At 40.1% G+C, this 17163-nt stretch overlaps 1 protein-coding gene across 5 annotated transcripts in view; it reads right to left on the bottom strand.

The window, feature by feature from the left end:
* The window catches only part of DZANK1 (double zinc ribbon and ankyrin repeat domains 1), a 64542-nt gene that overhangs the window by 19049 nt on the left and 28330 nt on the right, over positions 1-17163 (bottom strand). For all 5 annotated transcript variants that reach the window (XM_059406477.1, XM_059406480.1, XM_059406479.1 and 2 more), the window contains 3 exons: positions 12003-12120; positions 5475-5588; positions 1687-1779 (listed from right to left, as the gene is read on the bottom strand). In XM_059406477.1, the coding sequence (XP_059262460.1) occupies positions 1687-1779; positions 5475-5588; positions 12003-12120 (325 nt within the window). The remainder of the gene's footprint in view (positions 1-1686; positions 1780-5474; positions 5589-12002; positions 12121-17163) is intronic.

Raw genomic sequence — 17163 nt, 5'->3', positions numbered from 1 at the left:
ATCCTGTTTCACTTTATGGGCAGTTTCATTATTCTAAAACAGACATCTATCCAGAAAGACAGAACGAAGATCTATGTTTGTAAATACTTATCCCTTACCCCATTTCTGTGAAAGAGTGAGACTCTTTGGGACAAATCAAGAGAGAAATGCTTTGCACCCTTTTGCTTCAGACTTAAATTTCAAATATATCCTCCTGCTACAATAGGGTTTTGATATAAAACTTGCTGACCTGGGTTTCTAAATAGAAAGTCTTCAGCTCTTTTATTTAAATGCATCTACTATTCAGGGCACCTGGGTGGCTCAGTTGGTTAAGCATCCAACTCTTGATTTTGGATGAGGTCGTGATCCCACTGCTGTGAGACAGACTGAGCCCTGCATCCGGCTATGCACTCAGAGCATTCTTGAGATTCTTTCCCCCTTTTTTCTCCTTCCCCCTCCACTCCTCCTCCTCCCCCCCCCCCCCGCTCCCTACCCCCATTTGTGCACACTAGCCCAAACTAAAAAAAAAAAAGGAATCTTAAAAAAAAAATGAATGCCTCTATTGTTCAAGTGAATTTTTTAAAATATAACATTGCTTTACAGAAAGAAAAGGTATTTTATTCCATTCATATTAATGCCATTAAACAAAGAAAAGACATAAGCTATCAGACTGACTACACACTGTTACTTCTTTGGCACTTCAATGGTATATACTCTTATTGTGACATCCAAACTATGATATACCATTCAAAGAGAAATCAAATATGGAAAACAAATTCAATTTTGTAATTGTTCCTGAAACAGTTTTGCTGATAGGTGAGACCCAGAAACCACTACGTCCCTGACAGGTAATAACATCAATTTCAATTGCATGTACTCCTATTCCTTCACTATAAATACTCAGAATAGACTGGTAGAAAATCCAGAAGTGGGTACCCACATGTTCTTGATTTCAAAAAACAGCATGGCATAGTCAGCGTAGATATACATGACCATGAATGAAATACAAGGGGGTCTACTTCTCCACTAGCTGCCATCAGCCTTCCAGGCAAAGTTATCAAAGGAAATTGTAAGAAATTGCTGATTTTAGGAGCACCTGGGTGGCTCAGTGGGTTAAAGCCTCTGCCTTTGGCTCAGGTCATGATCTCAGGGTCCTGGGATCGAGTCTCGCATTGGGCTCTCCACTTGTTAGGGAGCCTGCTTTCTCCTCTCTCTCTGCCTGCCTCTCTGCCTACTTGTAATCTCTCTGTCAAACAAAATAAATAAAATCTTAAAAAAAAAAAAAGAAATTGCTGATTTTATTGAATCCCCCTGGAGTTAAGACTTTGAAAACAGTTTTGTATTGGTGAATATATAAAGTCCTCTCCATATTTAGAAATGTTGCCTTCTGTGTCTCTCTCCAACATCCTACTTCTTTCCTCCTCTGCAGATTATATTTCTTCATTATTGAAGATTTTATTTGACAGAGAGAGAGAGAGAAAGAGACAGATAGTGAGAGAGAACAGGAGTGGGGAGGAGAAGGAGAAGCAGGCTCCCTGTTGAGCAGAGAGCCTGATATGGGGCTCAATCCCAGACCCCTGGGATCATGACCCGAGCTGAAGGCAGACGCTTAACCGACTGAGACACCCAGGCACCCCTCTTCATTATTATTGACACTGGACTTTGAGCACCCACCAAACAGAGGCCTGGCCCATGCTGTCAACTTACCTCCTGAGATGAAGGCAGGGCCCCCTCACAGGTGACACAGTATTTCAGGTGAGCTGGATTCCCTGTGCCACAGGTGCAGCAGACTACTTTCTCCTTGAAAACAAGGAACCAGAAACACATTTTTCTCTGAGCAAACAACTGTGCAAAGAAATCATCAAGCAGTCATTTCAATCAGTCAGATATGGACTTTATTTTAGCACCAAGACCCTGAAATTGGATTGGTTTAGGAATGATTATAACACAGTGTTAGACAAATGAAAATCGTTTTAAAAGAAACAACCCAAAATGAACAAACAAACTGAAAACAGGTATTCATTTGGCCTCGGGAAGGCAAATAAAGAATTTTGCACTGATTATGTATGAGTTTTTTACTTTCTTTTTTTTTCCCCAGCGGGAAATATGATGGTAGGCTCTCCATCTCATGGCTTGAGCAATAAACAGAAAAGCCCAGGACTAGCAAAAAGTTACCTGTGTGTTTACAAGTCATCTTGTAAACTGCCTATAAGACTTCATGCTAATGAATTTAGGTTTGCTCTGTAGTTTCTTAGTCAGAAATGCAAAAATGAGAAGACTGTCTTAGAAAATAAATGGTGAGTACAACTTTCCAAGTTAGGAAACTAAGGATAAGTAGCAATACAGAGAGGAAGGAAGGCAGGAAGAAGGAAGGAAGGAAGGAAGGAGTGTTAAAGTACTCCAACTAGAGATGAGCTATTAAAGGTTTGCTAACACCTGTTCAGTCATTGGACCTTCCTGCACTATCAGGATACTAGCCCTTCATTTATCAACGACTGGTGACACTCAAATATTCCTTTTTCCTCCAGTGCCTACATTTTCCAGGTGTCCTGAAACTGACAGTGTGTTCTGAAGCTGTAGAGGCAACGACAACAATCAAAAGAAAGTCCAACTCCCAGGACTGTAGTTCCAATGCCACTAGGTAGGCTATGAAGTCCCTGGTCTTTCCAAGGCTGATTAATTTCACTCTAGTTCTTGCAACTCAAAGAACTCCTAAAGTGCAAATGGCCAACTGACTGATATTGAAAATGGCAGAGAATCACAGACTTGCTCCTAGTGGATCCTGACACTCGCTGGTTCAGCATTCTTCAAAGTTGCGTAGTCTCTGTAGCATAATCTGTGATTGCCAGAGCCTTTCTGTGAGATTTAGGGTTGTGGTCTTCCTGGAGACTCAGAAAAGTTTTGGTGACTCTCAGATACTCATTGAGAGTGAATCAAATTCCCTGTCCCTATGTTAAAGAAATACCGAGATCAAACAAAAATAATAAAAGCTGGGACGCCTGGGTGGCTCAGTTGGTTGGACGACTGCCTTCGGCTCAGGTCATGATCCTGGAGTCCCGGGATCGAGTCCCGCATCGGACTCCCAGCTCCATGGGGAGTCTGCTTCTCTCTCTGACCTTCTCCTCGTTCATGCTCTCTCTCACTGTCTCTCTCTCAAGTAAATAAATAAAATCGTTATTAAAAAATAAATAAATAAAAGCTGTTTGCTTCAGGAAATATTCTGGAAAGACTGAAAACCAATAAGGCTGCTTACTTATTTAGTCCAACAGCTTACTTCAGGATCCTCACACTGGCAGGTCCCACAATCCAAAATTAATATACTCCCACATCATTAACAGTTCTGTTTGTGTGTGTGTGTGCATGTGTGCGCACGCACATGTGCGTGCATACATGTGTAGTGAAAACACCTAAAATCTACTCTCAGCAAATTTCCACCATACAAAGATGGATATGTTAATTAGCTTGAATATAGTAATCATTTCACTATGTACATATATATTAAAACATCATCACCTTAAATATATAAAATTTTTATTTATTTATTTTGAGAGAGAGAGCAAGTGGGGGTGGGGGCAAGGAGAGAGAGGGAATCTTAAGGAGACTCCACACCCAGCACACAACCTGAAGCGGGGTTCAATCTCACAACCCTGAGATCATGACCTGATCCAAAATCAAGAGTCAGATGCTTAACCGACTGAGCCACACAGTGGCTAAAATTTTTAACTTAAAGAAATTATTAAAATTTTATTTAAATATTTAAAATTTTTATTTAAATAAACTATTTTTAAAACTAGCATATCATAACTTAGCCTGACCCAAACTAACTCGACCCTCAAGCCTGCCTTGCAAAACTCCCTTTTAAATTTTTTTTAACTAATAAACTTCATTTTTTTGGAGTGGTATAAGGTTTATATCAAAACTGAGCAGAAATTACAGGGAGTTCCCATATACTTACTTCCTGTTCCCACGCACATACAACCTCCCCCACTGCTGATACCCCACACCAGGATGGTACACTCGGTACAACCAGTGAACCCACAGAGACACATCATTATCACCCAAAGTCCATAACTGACCTTAGGGTTCATGCTTGTCAAACTCCCTTTTAAAAAAATCACCCAAGGGGCACCTGGGTGGCTCAGTGGTTTGGGCTGCTGCCTTCGGCTCAGGTCATGATCTCAGGGTCCTGGGATCGAGCCCCGCATCGGGCTCTCTGCTCCGCAGGAAGCCTGCTTCCCTCTCTCTCTCTCTCTCTCTGCCTGCCTCTCTGCCTACTTGTGATCTCTGTCTGTCAAATAAATAAATAAAATCTTTAAAAAAAAAAAAATCACCCAAGTGTAGTACTAAAACCCTAAAAACACCCTCCCCTGCCTTCTCTCTTCTGAGATAATCAACACAGTCAAAGTGGCAGTCTACCTTCCTCTTTTAGGTCCAGTAAATAGTCTTCCTGGTCAACAGGTCTCTCTAATGGTTCTGTTGGTGACTTTCTGACACCATTTCATGGCTCACTTCCTTGAAGAGCAGTGACCATGGCCCACAGATAGAAATGATTTTAGATCATAATCACTGTACTCAAAGATGTCCATAGGGATGACTTGAGATTGAGGCCATTATCAGACTACCTTAAAGAAGATGCTAAACATCTGTGATGAGGACATTTTTTTTAAAAAGTCATTACCCTTCAGTGCCTGGGTGGCTCAGGCTGTTGAGCATCTGCCTTTGGCTCAAGTTGTGATCCCAGGATCCTGGGATTGAGCCCCCTGTCTGGCTTTCTGCTCAGCAGGGAGTTTGCTTCTCCCTCTGCCCCCACCCTCTCATGCTCTCTCTCTCTCTCTCTCAGATAAATAAAATCTTTTTTAAAAAGTCAATACCCTCATATGCTACCTCACCCAGAGCATTTGCAATGTCTAGTTCAATGGTTCTATGCAATTTAGCGGACCCAACTTAGTTATTGGGGTAACATTTTTCCTTACAAAGTAGTTGGGAGATGAGAACAATTTTCTAATCTCCCAAATGATGAGCTCTGACAAAATGAAGTGAGGAAAAATGTAGTAGGGCATTTCAAAGCTCACTTCCAAGTGAATTTTGTATGTTATCAAGCTAAAGTTCTGCTTGATGCAGAGCTGTGGTTACACTAGCTTTAGCCCCAAATCATTGTGTGAGAGGCGGGGGTCTCATAAGGAGGTAATTACCCCAGTCACGTGAATCATCAGATCTTTTTCAGTAATGACTTAAAGAGGGTCCCAGCCCTAAGTTAACTGTATGCATTTTGCCCAAATCTATGTTCAAGGAATACATCTCTATGTATCTCTCAGTAATTATAGATCCTATTGGCAGGTTCTTGGGTAGCATGCCTTCCCAAAAATTAGAGTAGATTTTGTTTAGATACAAGTTTATCAATTGTTCACCAACTCCACCAGCTGAAGACATTTAATGACTTACATGTCACTTTCTATGTATTTTATTCATGTTCTTACAGAATCACATTTCATTACCTTCAAGCGGAGGCTGGCCTGTGGCTGCAGCTGTAGGGTAAGAGAGGCCTCACACACCACACAGATGGGAGTGTTCATGGGCACCATGTTTCCGCACTCTGCACATAAGCCCATCTGCACAAAGAAAGAGATTTGTCTTGGGATGCAAAAACTGAAGGTGTAAGTAGATCTTCAAATATAAAATTTAATTTGCTTTTGGGGGGCACCTGGGTGACTCAGTCAGTTAAGCATCTGCTTTCGGCTCAAGTCATGATCCCAGAGTCCTGGCATCGAGTCTGCCATCAGGCTCCCCAGTGAGCCAGGAGTCTGCTTCTCTCTCTCCCTCGGACCCTCCCCCTGTTTGTGCTCTTGTCTCTCTCTCTCTCTCTCCCTCCCTCTCTCTCTCAAATAAATAAAATCTTAAAAAAAAAAAAAAGATTCAATTAGCTTTGTAAAAAAAAAAAAAACTTTAAAAATAATTACCTATTCTTATTTTTGTGTATTGTAAGAATATGTTTATTTTGGAAAACAGACATATAAAAAAAAGAAAAAATATCTTATAGCACAATGGAGTAAGGAAACCCACAACTCCTCTCTCCGAAAAACAATTATAAAGTTGGATGAAACTGTCATTTCAGATTCAAAAAACCATTCCAGATTCTGAAACTCACTAAAGGTACACAGCAAACTGAAAAGTGGTGAATTGCAGATAAGAACACAAGTCTAGGGGCGCCTGAGTGGCTCAGTGGGTTAAGCCGCTGCCTTCGGCTCAGGTCATGATCTCAGGGTCCTGGGATCGAGTCCCGTATCGGGCTCTCTGCTTGGCAGGGAGCCTGCTTCTGTCTCTGTCTGCCTGCCTCTCTGCCTACTTGTGATCTCTCTCTGTCAAATAAATAAATAAAATCTATTAAAAAAAAAAAAAAAGAACACGAATCTATGTGGTTCCTGCTTGAGAATGTTCCCATCCTCTTTCAGCTCTCTCAGTGTGAGAGCTTCACTGGGGCAGGACAGGCTGTGAAAACCAGTAGCTTCATAGCTGCTGCTGGGGAGGGCTCCCTTGATTTGGAGCACTGTTAAGATGACAATCTCAGTGGCCAGCAAACAGAGAGGGCCAGTGGCTCTATAATTATGCCTGAAATCATTGTCCTGTTTGAGGCAACTAGCCAGGGATTTAACACAAAGTTCCAGGAGGTAAGTCAAATATAGGGAGCTTGATAAGCTCCTCACATAGCTCCCCACATATCTTTAGTTGACTGGAAGATATGCACATGTATAGCATAAACCACAGTGGGCGTAAGCCACTCACACACCTCTGGCTGATGGAGGCTACACATGGAGATGCAAAGGAGTTCAGTATAAAGTAAAAGCTGAGGCAGACTTGAAAATAGCCTGAAGCTTGAACATTCAGTCCAGCCCCACAGATCCATTAGCAGAGAGTGGAAGCCTTACTGGACCAAGGTATTTGGGTACAACTTCTGGCCAATCTTCATTTGAGCACTAAGCTATGCAGACCCAGGGAGTCCCCAGACTTAAAAATAAAAACAAGAACATAATAATATATTATAGGTTAATAAAAAAATAAAAAATTATATATTAAAAAAAAAACAAGAACAAAAAACCTGTTATCAGTGGCCACACATTTCAGGGGAGACAAACATAAGAAAAAAATTAATCCCAGTAATTAACAATAAAAACAGCAGAAAAAAAAAAGAAAAAGAAAAACAACACTATGAAAAAAAGTCAAAATCTAGAGTTGTTACAACATATCATCTAACATGTCCAGAATCGGGGCACCTGGGTGGCTCAGTGGGGTAAGCCTCTGCCTTCAGCTCAGGTCATGATCTCAAAAGTCCTGAGATTGAGCCCCACATTGGGCTCTCTGCTCCATAGGGAGCCTGCTTCCCCCTTCCCCTGTGCCTATCTCTCTGCCTACTTGTGATCTCTACCATCAAATAAATAAATAAAATCTTTTAAAAAACGTGTCTAGAATCAAAGAAAAAAAATTATGAAGCATATGAAAAACAAGAAAGTGTGACCTATACTCAGGGAGAAAAAAAACAGTTGATAGATATAGTATCCCCAAATGTTGGATTTACAAAGATTTTAAAACAGCTATTATAAAAATGTCCAAAGAACTCAAGGAAACCATGTTTGTTTGTTTGTTTGTTTGTTTGTTTGTTTTTAAAATATTTTATTTATTTAATTGTCGGAGAGAGAGTGAGAAAGAGCATGAGTATGGGGAGAGGCAGGCAGAGCAGGCAGAGGGAGAAGCAGGCTCCCTGCTGAGCAAGGAGCCTGATGTGGGACTCGATCCTGGGACCTGGGATCATGACCTGAGCTGAAGGCAGCCGATTAACCAACTGAGCCATCCAGGCATCCCTCAAGGAAACCATGTTTAAAAGATAAAGAAAGTATTATGGTGATCCAAAAAATAAGGACTCTCAATAAAGACACAGAAATTATTTTTTTAAAAGAACCATACAAAAACCTGGAGTTTATTATGGTTTTTAAAGATTTTATATATTTACTTGACAGAGAGACAGAGAGAGAGAGAGCATGCGCACAAGCACAAGCTGGGGGGGGCAGCAGGCAGAGGGAGAAGCAGGCTCCTGGCTGAGCAAGGAGCCCAATGCAGGGCTCGATCCCAGGACTCTAGAACCATGACTTGAGTGGAAGGCAGATGCTTAATTGACTGAGCAGCCCAAGTGCCCCAAAATTAAGATGAAAATTAAATTTTTAAAATTAAAATAACTGAAATGGGGGAAAAAAATTTCCCAGAGGGACTCAATAGCAGATCAGAGATGACAGAAGAAAGAATTAGTGAACATGAATATGTCCAATAGAAATGTTCCAATCTGAAGAACAGAGAGAAAAAGGATGGAAGAAAATAAACAAACCATCAAACACCTGTGGGACAACATAAAACATAACAACATACATGTAACAGGAATCCTAGAAGGAAAGGAGAGGGAAGAAAAGGCAAAAAAAGAATGTGAGGAAATAATAGCCAGAAACTTAAGAAAAACATGAATCCATAGCTCCAAGAAAATCAATTCCAAGAAAGAGAAACAGAAAGAGATCCACACTTAGTCATACTAATAATCAAATTATTGAATGTCAGAGACAGAGAAAAGTCTTAAAAGTAGCAAGAGAAAAAATTACCTATCACCTACATCAAAAACCATGCAGGTCAGAGGTAGGGGAATAATGTATTCAAAGGACTGAAATTTAAAATAACTGTCAAACAAGGGGCACCTGGGTGGCTCAGCTGGTTAAATATCCAACTCTTGGTTTTGGCTCAGGGTTGGAAGATAAGAGTCCCACATCAGGTGTCCATGCTCAGCAGGGAGTCTACTTGAGATTCTCCCTCTCCCTCTGCCCCTCCCTCCCCTCTCTCTCAAATAAATAAGTAAATCCTTTCAATCAAGAATTCTACATCCAGTAAAACTATCCTTCAGAAGAGAATGCAAAATAAATATTTTCAATAAACAAAGAGAGAGAGAAATGGCAAGCAGATGTGCCTTTAGTAAAGGAAGTCCACCAGGCTGAAAATAAGTGACACTAGATGATAACCTGAGTTGACAGGAAAGAAATGAAAAAATTAGAGACCAGATTTAATAAATATGTGAGTAAATATAAATGAGTACATAAACATTTTTTCTCATCTTTAAATGACATAAGATCATGTAACACTGCATTTTCAGTTTATAACATATATAGTTGTGATATATATATAATATATATTACAGAAAAGATAAATAAATGGGGAGGAAAAGGAGTATGGCTGTTGACCATTGGGTAGCAGAGAAGTTTAACTGGGGTGACGCAGACTTGAACTGGCAAGCAAAAAGCAAACAATTGGGTCCAGTGAAACCTGTTTGGAAATCTCCTTCTGGGGAGCCATGTGCAGGCATGCTGTTAAAACTGGCTGGCAAACAACTGGGCTCCTGCAGGTTAGTTGAGCACCATCAAAGCACAAAGAGACGAAAGCGTATCAGAACCAGGAAGAAAACCCAAGCCCGTTATCCTGCAGTGTCCCTCCAGCAGCAAGGTTTCTCTACTAACAAAAATTAACATCTAGCTAGCTGGCACAGTTTAAAGGGTCCAGCTCGAAGACCCATGAGACAGGGCAATGAAGGGTGGATCTGGAGCTAAGGTGCACTTCTTCATCTGTCTAACAAGACTCCGAGTGTTTGGGGTCTAGGATCCTACGAGTAGGCTCCACCCCTTTGAATCCCAGAAATCCAGCTGAGAGCAGGACACAATAAGTAGCAAATAAAGAGTTTAAATTACAAATCTGTTTATATATATATTTTTTATTTTTAAAAAGATTTTATTTATTTATTTGACAGAGAGAGATCACAAGTAGGCAGAGAGGTAGACAGAGAGATAGAGAGAGAGAAGCAGGCTCCCCGCTGAGCAGAGAGCCTGAAGTGGGACTCGATCCCAGGACCCTGGGACCATGACCTGAGCCGAAGGCAGAGGCTTAACCCACTGAACCACCCAGGCATCCCTAAATCTGTTTATATATTATAGCATATTAACAAATATTATTTTGGGGACAGTATAGATGTTTCAAACTTTGTCATTTAAAATATTCATATTTTAAAGCAAGGGCACCTAGGTGGCTCAGTTGGTTAAAGTCTGCCTTTGGTTCAAGTCATGATCCCAGGGTCCTAGGATCAAGCTGAGCAGGGAGTCTGCTTCTCCCTCTATGCCTGCTGCTCCCCCTGCTTGTGCTCTCTTGGTCAAATAAATAAATAAAATCTTTAAAAAATAAATAAAATATTGGGGTGCCTGGGTGGCTCAGTGGGTTAAGCCTCTGCCTTTAACTCAGGTCATAATCTCAGGGTCCTGGGATTGAGCCCCATATCGGGCTCTCTGCTCAGTGGGAAGCCTGCTTCCCCCTCTCTCTGCCTGCCTCTCTGCCTACTTGTCATGTCTCTCTTTGTCAAATAAGTAAATAAAATCTTTAAAAATAAATAAATAGCTCTCTGCTCAGCAGGGAGCCTGCTTCCTCCTCTCTCTCTGCCTGCCTCTCTGCCTGTTTGTGATCTCTGTCTGTCAAATAAATAAATAAAATCTTAAACAAAAAATTAAATAAATAATAAAATATGTATAATCTTTGATGACCTTTCCTCCCTAAAGGAACAAAGAAAGTTCTGAAAATCTGTTTTCCAGGGCACCTGGGTTGCACAGTTGGTTGAGCAACTGACTCTTGGTTTCAACTTGTGTTGTGATCTCAGGTTTCTGGGATCAAGCCCCACATCGGGCTCTGTGCTCAGCAGAGTCTATTTAGGATTCTTTCTCTCTCTCTCTCCCTGGTCCCATCCCCTGCTCACATTATCTCTCTCTCTAAAATAATAAATAAAGTCTTTGAAAATCTGTTCTCAGGCAAGTAAAACATATCTTTGACACTGTACCAACGAATGAATATAAGCAGGGAAAATCCAAACTGCTGAGACCTGTTCATGTTTTATTTGCTGTATTATCTTCTTTATGAAGTTCAAGGTATTTTATAGTAAATTAAATTAACTTCTACAACAATCTTGAGCAATATATTGGAATAAATTGTAAAAAAGATATCTATTTAGATTCTCACCTTTTGCTTGAAGATATAACTCAATTCTAGAACTCTAGACTTAAACTCACTGGATTAGTGGCTTTTTTTTTAGTGACTACCTTTTTAAAGATGGTTATCTTTCAGTCAACATCATAGATCCTTTTATTTCATTTTGCAAACCCTACTCCAAAAAACTCCCCAAGTTTCAAATGCACAAAAGATAACACATTTTGGCAAAGGTTTTGATTTTTAGTAAGTTGAGTATCTTTTCTAACTACAAACTCTTTAGTAGGCTAGTACCAATTATTATCTATACTTAACAGCCAAAATTTTTTAATTGATCCATCTATGGGTTATACCAAGAGCATCTTTGGACAGAATGATGTATCTTAAGGATACAAAGACTTGTAATTAGTACTTCTCTCCATTTATTTCTAGAAAAGAAATATTACGGTACACAGGTTATAAACTGAATATCAGGGGCGCCTGGGTGGCTCAGTGGGTTAAAGCCTCTGCCTTCGGCTCAGGTCATGATCCCAGGGTTCTGGGATCAAGCCCCGCATCGGGCTCTCTGCTCATCGGGGAGCCTGCTTCCTCCTCTCTCTCTCTGCCTGCCTCTCCGCCTACTTGTGATTTCTGTCTGTCAAATAAATGAATAAAATCTTTAAAAAAAAAATAAAAAATAAATAAATAAACTGAATATCATGCAAGTAGGACATAGATATTTATCCATGCACATATCACTGAAACAGTAAAATTTCAGTATCCTTTTCAGCCTGTGCTTTTTTAAGGCCACTGAAAGAAATGGCATCACAAACAAGGTTTTCCATTCTAAAGTAAGAGACTGGACAATAAGATTAATCTGCCAGTAATTTTTTCAACAAGTATTTGTGTTTGGGGATCATGAATGCCAGGTACTATGCTACTGTGGCTACTAAAAATCAGATAAACCAATGAAAGAAGTTTTTGAAGATTCTGCTGCTCACCTGAGCTCCTTCTGGGGGTGGGAGACGACAGCCAAATATGGGTGGGACAGGAGAGCCACATTCTTGACAGAAGCGAGCAAAGGGGTCAGATGGGCGGGGGGCCAGGCAGTGGGCACATCTGTAATAAAATAGGTTCCTCATTGGCCATGTTCTGATGGGTTCACATTAAGAAGTTAGACGAAAATCTCCAAGTGTTCAAACATTTTAGAAAAACAAAAACAGGAGTGCCTGGGTGGCTCAGTGGGTTAAGGCGTCTGCTTTGGCTCAAGTCATGATCCCAGGATCCTGGGATCAAGCCCCGCATTAGGCTCTCTGCTCCACCGGGAGCCTGCTTCCCCTGCGCGCTCTCTCTCTCTGCCTACCTGTGATCTCTGTCAAATAAATAAATTATTAAAAAAAAAAAACGAAAACAAAAACAAAGAGCAGATCACTCTCAAAGTCTACGGAACAAGGTCAAGACAGGGGATGCTTCTCCGGTCATTCTATTACAAAGTGGCCTTCCACCTGGACCCACTGGTACCCTTCACTTGGTCTGGCTTACCTTACTTCCTGACTGTGGCAGAAGTTTATCAGCAGCCTTGATCCCACTTCTGAGTCATCCTATCACATTGGATTTGGCATGTGTGACAGTGAGCCTCGAGAATTCCAGCAAAGTCTACATTAAGTGCAATTTTCTGACTTCCCACCTGACCTCTGAGCTCAGCCTAAGTGACAGGTCTTGCCTGGCATGCTGGAAAACCACTCCTTGACCAAAGAAGATATACAAATGGCCAAGAAACATGTGAAAAACATTCTCAAGATCACTTGTCATTAGGAATGCAAAGCAAAAACCCCAATGAAAATCCATTTATATCTATTAGGATGACTATTAGAAAAACAGAAAATAGTAAGTATTGGTGGAGAAAGTGACTCCCTTGTGCATTTCTGGTGGAAGATAAAATGAGGCAGCTGTTGTGGGAAACAGTTTGGCAGTTCCTCAAAGTGTTGGACAAGAATTACCATAAAATCAAAATTCCAGTCCTAGGTAAATACTCCAAAGAACTGAAATCAGGGTCTCAGATACTTGGACACCAGTGTTCACAGCAGCGTTATTTACAATAGTTAAATATGGTAACAACTCAAGTGTCCATCACCAGACGAGCAGAGAAACAAATGGTGGTGTATACATAATGGAATATTTTTCATCTTTAATATGGAATGAGATTCTGATACATACTACAACATGGGAACTTTGAAAATGTTATGCTAAGTGAAATAAGTCAAACACAAAAGGACAAATACTGTCTGATTCTACTATATAAAGAAACTAGAACAGGCAAATTCATACAAACAGAAAGGAGAACAGAGGTCACCAAGGGCTGCAAGGATTAGGTAAAGGAGTTGTTGTTTAATGGGAACTGAGTTCCATTTGGAATGACAAAAAAATTCTGGAAATGGATGGCTGGTGATGGTTGCACAACACTGTGGATGTACTTAATGCTAGAGAACTGTACACTTAAAAATTGTTAAAATGGTAGATTTTATTTATTTACCACAATAAAAGTATAAAGGGCCTCAAAAATAATTATTATATCAAATAAAAGTAATAATGTAATAATGTATATGTATAATATGTTTAAATATAATAATGTATTATGGGGTTCATAGTATTTGTAGATGTGAAATGAGTGACCACAATGGCACTAAGGCTACTGTTACTGAGCTCCTAGAAGTATAGGATATAAGGTTCTTGTGCTTTATACAAGGTGGCATAATCCTATTTGAGGATAGGCTATGATGAGTCAAATATGTTTTAGAAACCCTGAAGCAACCACCAAAAACAAAGTTACAGCTAATAAGCTAACAAAGCATATAAAATAAAATGGAATCATGAAACGTACCCAATTAATCCAACAGATGGCAGAAAAAAAGAAAAGGCAACAAAGAACAGATAAGATGAATAGAAAACAAAAAGCATGATGGTTGATTTAAATTCAAACATATCAATCATCAGAATATATCTCTTAACACCCCCAATTAAAATGTTTTTAAAGCAACTAGATGCTGTTTAAAACAAAAACAAAAACAAAAACAAACTTAAAGAGGGACGCCTGGGTGGCTCAGTTGGTTAAGCAGCTGCCTTCGGCTCAGGTCATGATCCCAGCGTCCTGGGAGGGAGTACCGCTTCGGGCTCCTTGCTTGACAAGGAGCCTGCTTCTCCCTCTTCCTCTGCCTACTACTCTGTCTGCCTGTGCGCTCACACTCGCTCTCTCTCTCTCTAACAAATAAATTTTAAAAAATTAAAGAAAAACAAATAGGTTAAACGTAAAAAAATGAAAACAGTTAGACCATGCAAATACTAACTGGAAGAAAGCAGGAGTAGCTATGTTAATATCAAACAAAATAGATTTTTTTTTTCAGACAAAATAGATTTCTAAACAAAGGGTATCACCAAGGTTAAAGAAGGGGTCAACTCAGCAATAGGACATAAGAATCCACAAGGTTTATACATGATAATAGAACTTAAAAGTACATGAAGCAAAATCTGTAGAAAGCAAGGATAAGTAGACAAATTCATAATTATAGTCACATAGATTTCTCAATCACTCATTAAGTTACAGAGTTAAACAATACTATCAACCAACTTAACCTCATTGACATTTACAGAATACTCACCCTAGCAAAATGCACATTCTTTTCAAATATACATGAACACTCGCCAATCAAATCATATATGTTCTCTGATCAAAAAAGGAATTAAATTTGAAATAAAGATCAGAGGATATAAAGAAAACCCCCCAATATTTAGAAATTTAATAAAATACTTTCAAAATAACCCATGGGTCAAAAAAGAAACAAGGACAGTTAGAGTTTACACTGAATTAAAATGAAAACACAACAGGGGCACCTAGCTCAGTCAGTAGAGTGTGTGGCTCTTGATCTCAGGGTCATGAGTTCAAGCCCTACACTGGGCATGGAGTCTACTTAAAAAAAAATTTTAAAGTAAAAATGAAATGAAATGAAAAGACAACATACCAACATTTGGGGCTAACACAGTACTCAGGGGGAAATGCAGAGTTCTAAATGTCTATATTCGAAAGAAGAAAGGCTTCAAATAAATGACTTCATCTTCCACATTAAAGAAATTAGAAAAAGAAGAGGAGGGGTGTTTGGATGGTGCAGTTGGTTGAGCAAATGGCTCGTGGTTTCAGCTCAGGTGCTGATCTCAGGGTCAGGAGATCGAGCCCTGTGTCCAGCTCCACACTCAGTGTACAGTCTGCTTCAGATTCTCTCTCCCTCTGCCCCCTGCTCCTTTTCTCTCTAACAAATAAATAAATCTTAAAAAAAAAAAAAAAAGGAAACCAAAGTTTCACTAAAAAAAGAAATAGATAAACCTAAAAAGATTTATATTTATTAAACAAATTTTATTTATTTATTTTTAAAAAGATTTTTATTTATTTATTTGACAGACAGAGATCACAAGCAGGCAGAGAGGCAGGCAGAGAGAGAGATAAGGAAGCAGGCTTCCCGTGGAACAGAGAGCCCAATGTGGGACTCGATCCCAGGACCCCGGGCTCATGACCTGAGCCGAAGGCAGAGGCTTTAACCCACTGAGCCACCCAGGTGCCCCTATTAAACAAATTTAATATGTAGTTTAAAATCTTCCTTAAAACTCTGGGCCCCAGTGCCTTTACTAGTATACCCTACCAAACACCTATGAAAAAATAATACCAATTCTATACAAACTCAGAAAATGAAAGGAAAGAGAATACTTCCCAACTCATTTAGTATCATCCTAATACTAAAATCAGACAAAGATCTTCACTGTAAGGTGTGAAAATTACAGACAATATCCTTCATGCACACATACACAAAAGTTATTTATATTTTAGCAAATGAAATTAAATATGACATAAAATAAATAATATTTCAAGTGAGACTTATCTCAGAAATGCATGGGTGATTTAAAACTTAAAAATCAGGGGCACCTGGGTGGCTCAGGTGGTTAAGCATCTGCCTTCAACTCAGGTCATGATCTCAGGGTCCTAGGATTGAGCCCTGCATTGGGCTCTCTGCTCAGTGGGGAGCTTGCTTCTCCCTCTCCCTCTGCCTGCTGCTCTGCCTACTTGTGTGTTCCCTGCCCACCCCCATCAAATAAATAAATAAAATATATATATTTTTTTAACTTGAAAATCAGGGGTGCCTGGGTGGCTCAGTCAGTTAAGCATCTGCCTCTGGCTCAGGTCATGATCCCAGCATTCTGGGATCAAGCCCCGAATCAGGCTTCATGCTCAGCAGGGAGTCTGCTTTTCCCTCTTTCTCTGCCCTTTCCCCAGCTCAGCTTTTCCCTCTCACTCTCTCTCTCTCTTTCTATTTCAGATAGATAAATAAAATCTTTTTTTAAAAAGAAACTCTCAGCAAGCTAGTAATAAAAAGTTTCCTCAATCTGAAAGGTCAACAAAGGAATCTCTAGCCAGTATCATATTTAATGATAAAAAATGGAATGTTGTCTCCCTATGTTCAGGAATAAGGCAAGAATGTCCACTCTCATCACTTCTATTCTAAATTTACTGGAAGTTCTGGCCAAGACAACAAGTCAAGAAAGAAAGAAAGAAAAGGTATGTGCATATATGTTCCAGCTGCAGAGGGCAGACAGTTTCGGCTTGCAGAGTTCCTTAGGGAGGGAAGAATATATGCATAGAGAATGTTGCCATCTAGGTGGCTTTAGGGTCCTGAGGAGTAGAGAAGGATGGCACTGGGGAGGTCTGGAAGTCTCTAATTTGTGTAGAGCTCCCCGTAGATAAATAACCGATTCCCCAGCTTCTATCCCCCAGGATGTAACAGCTGAATTAATATGTAATTGATTGCACTGTGACTAAGGCAGGTGAACCCCCACCCAATACCATTTCTTACCCTCTAATCCTACCTCGTCTTTAACAAAGCTAAATTGCTAATTCTAAGGATAATTTCTAGTTTATCACGCGTTTTAAAACTTTTAAATAAGGGACGCCTGGGTGGCTCAGTTGGTTAAGCAGCTGCCTTCGGCTCGGGTCATGATCCCGGCGTCCTGGGATCGAGTCCCGCATCGGGCTCCTTGCTCCGCGGGGAGCCTGCTTCTCCCTCTGACTCTGCCTTCCACTCTGTCTGCCTGTGCTCGATCTCGCTCGCTTTCTCTCTGACA

Source organism: Mustela nigripes, chromosome 7 (genome assembly GCF_022355385.1).
Source record: "Mustela nigripes isolate SB6536 chromosome 7, MUSNIG.SB6536, whole genome shotgun sequence".
Taxonomy (NCBI): domain Eukaryota; kingdom Metazoa; phylum Chordata; class Mammalia; order Carnivora; family Mustelidae; genus Mustela; species Mustela nigripes.
Note: the sequence above shows the minus strand (reverse complement) of the source record. Positions and strands in the feature narration are given on the sequence as shown.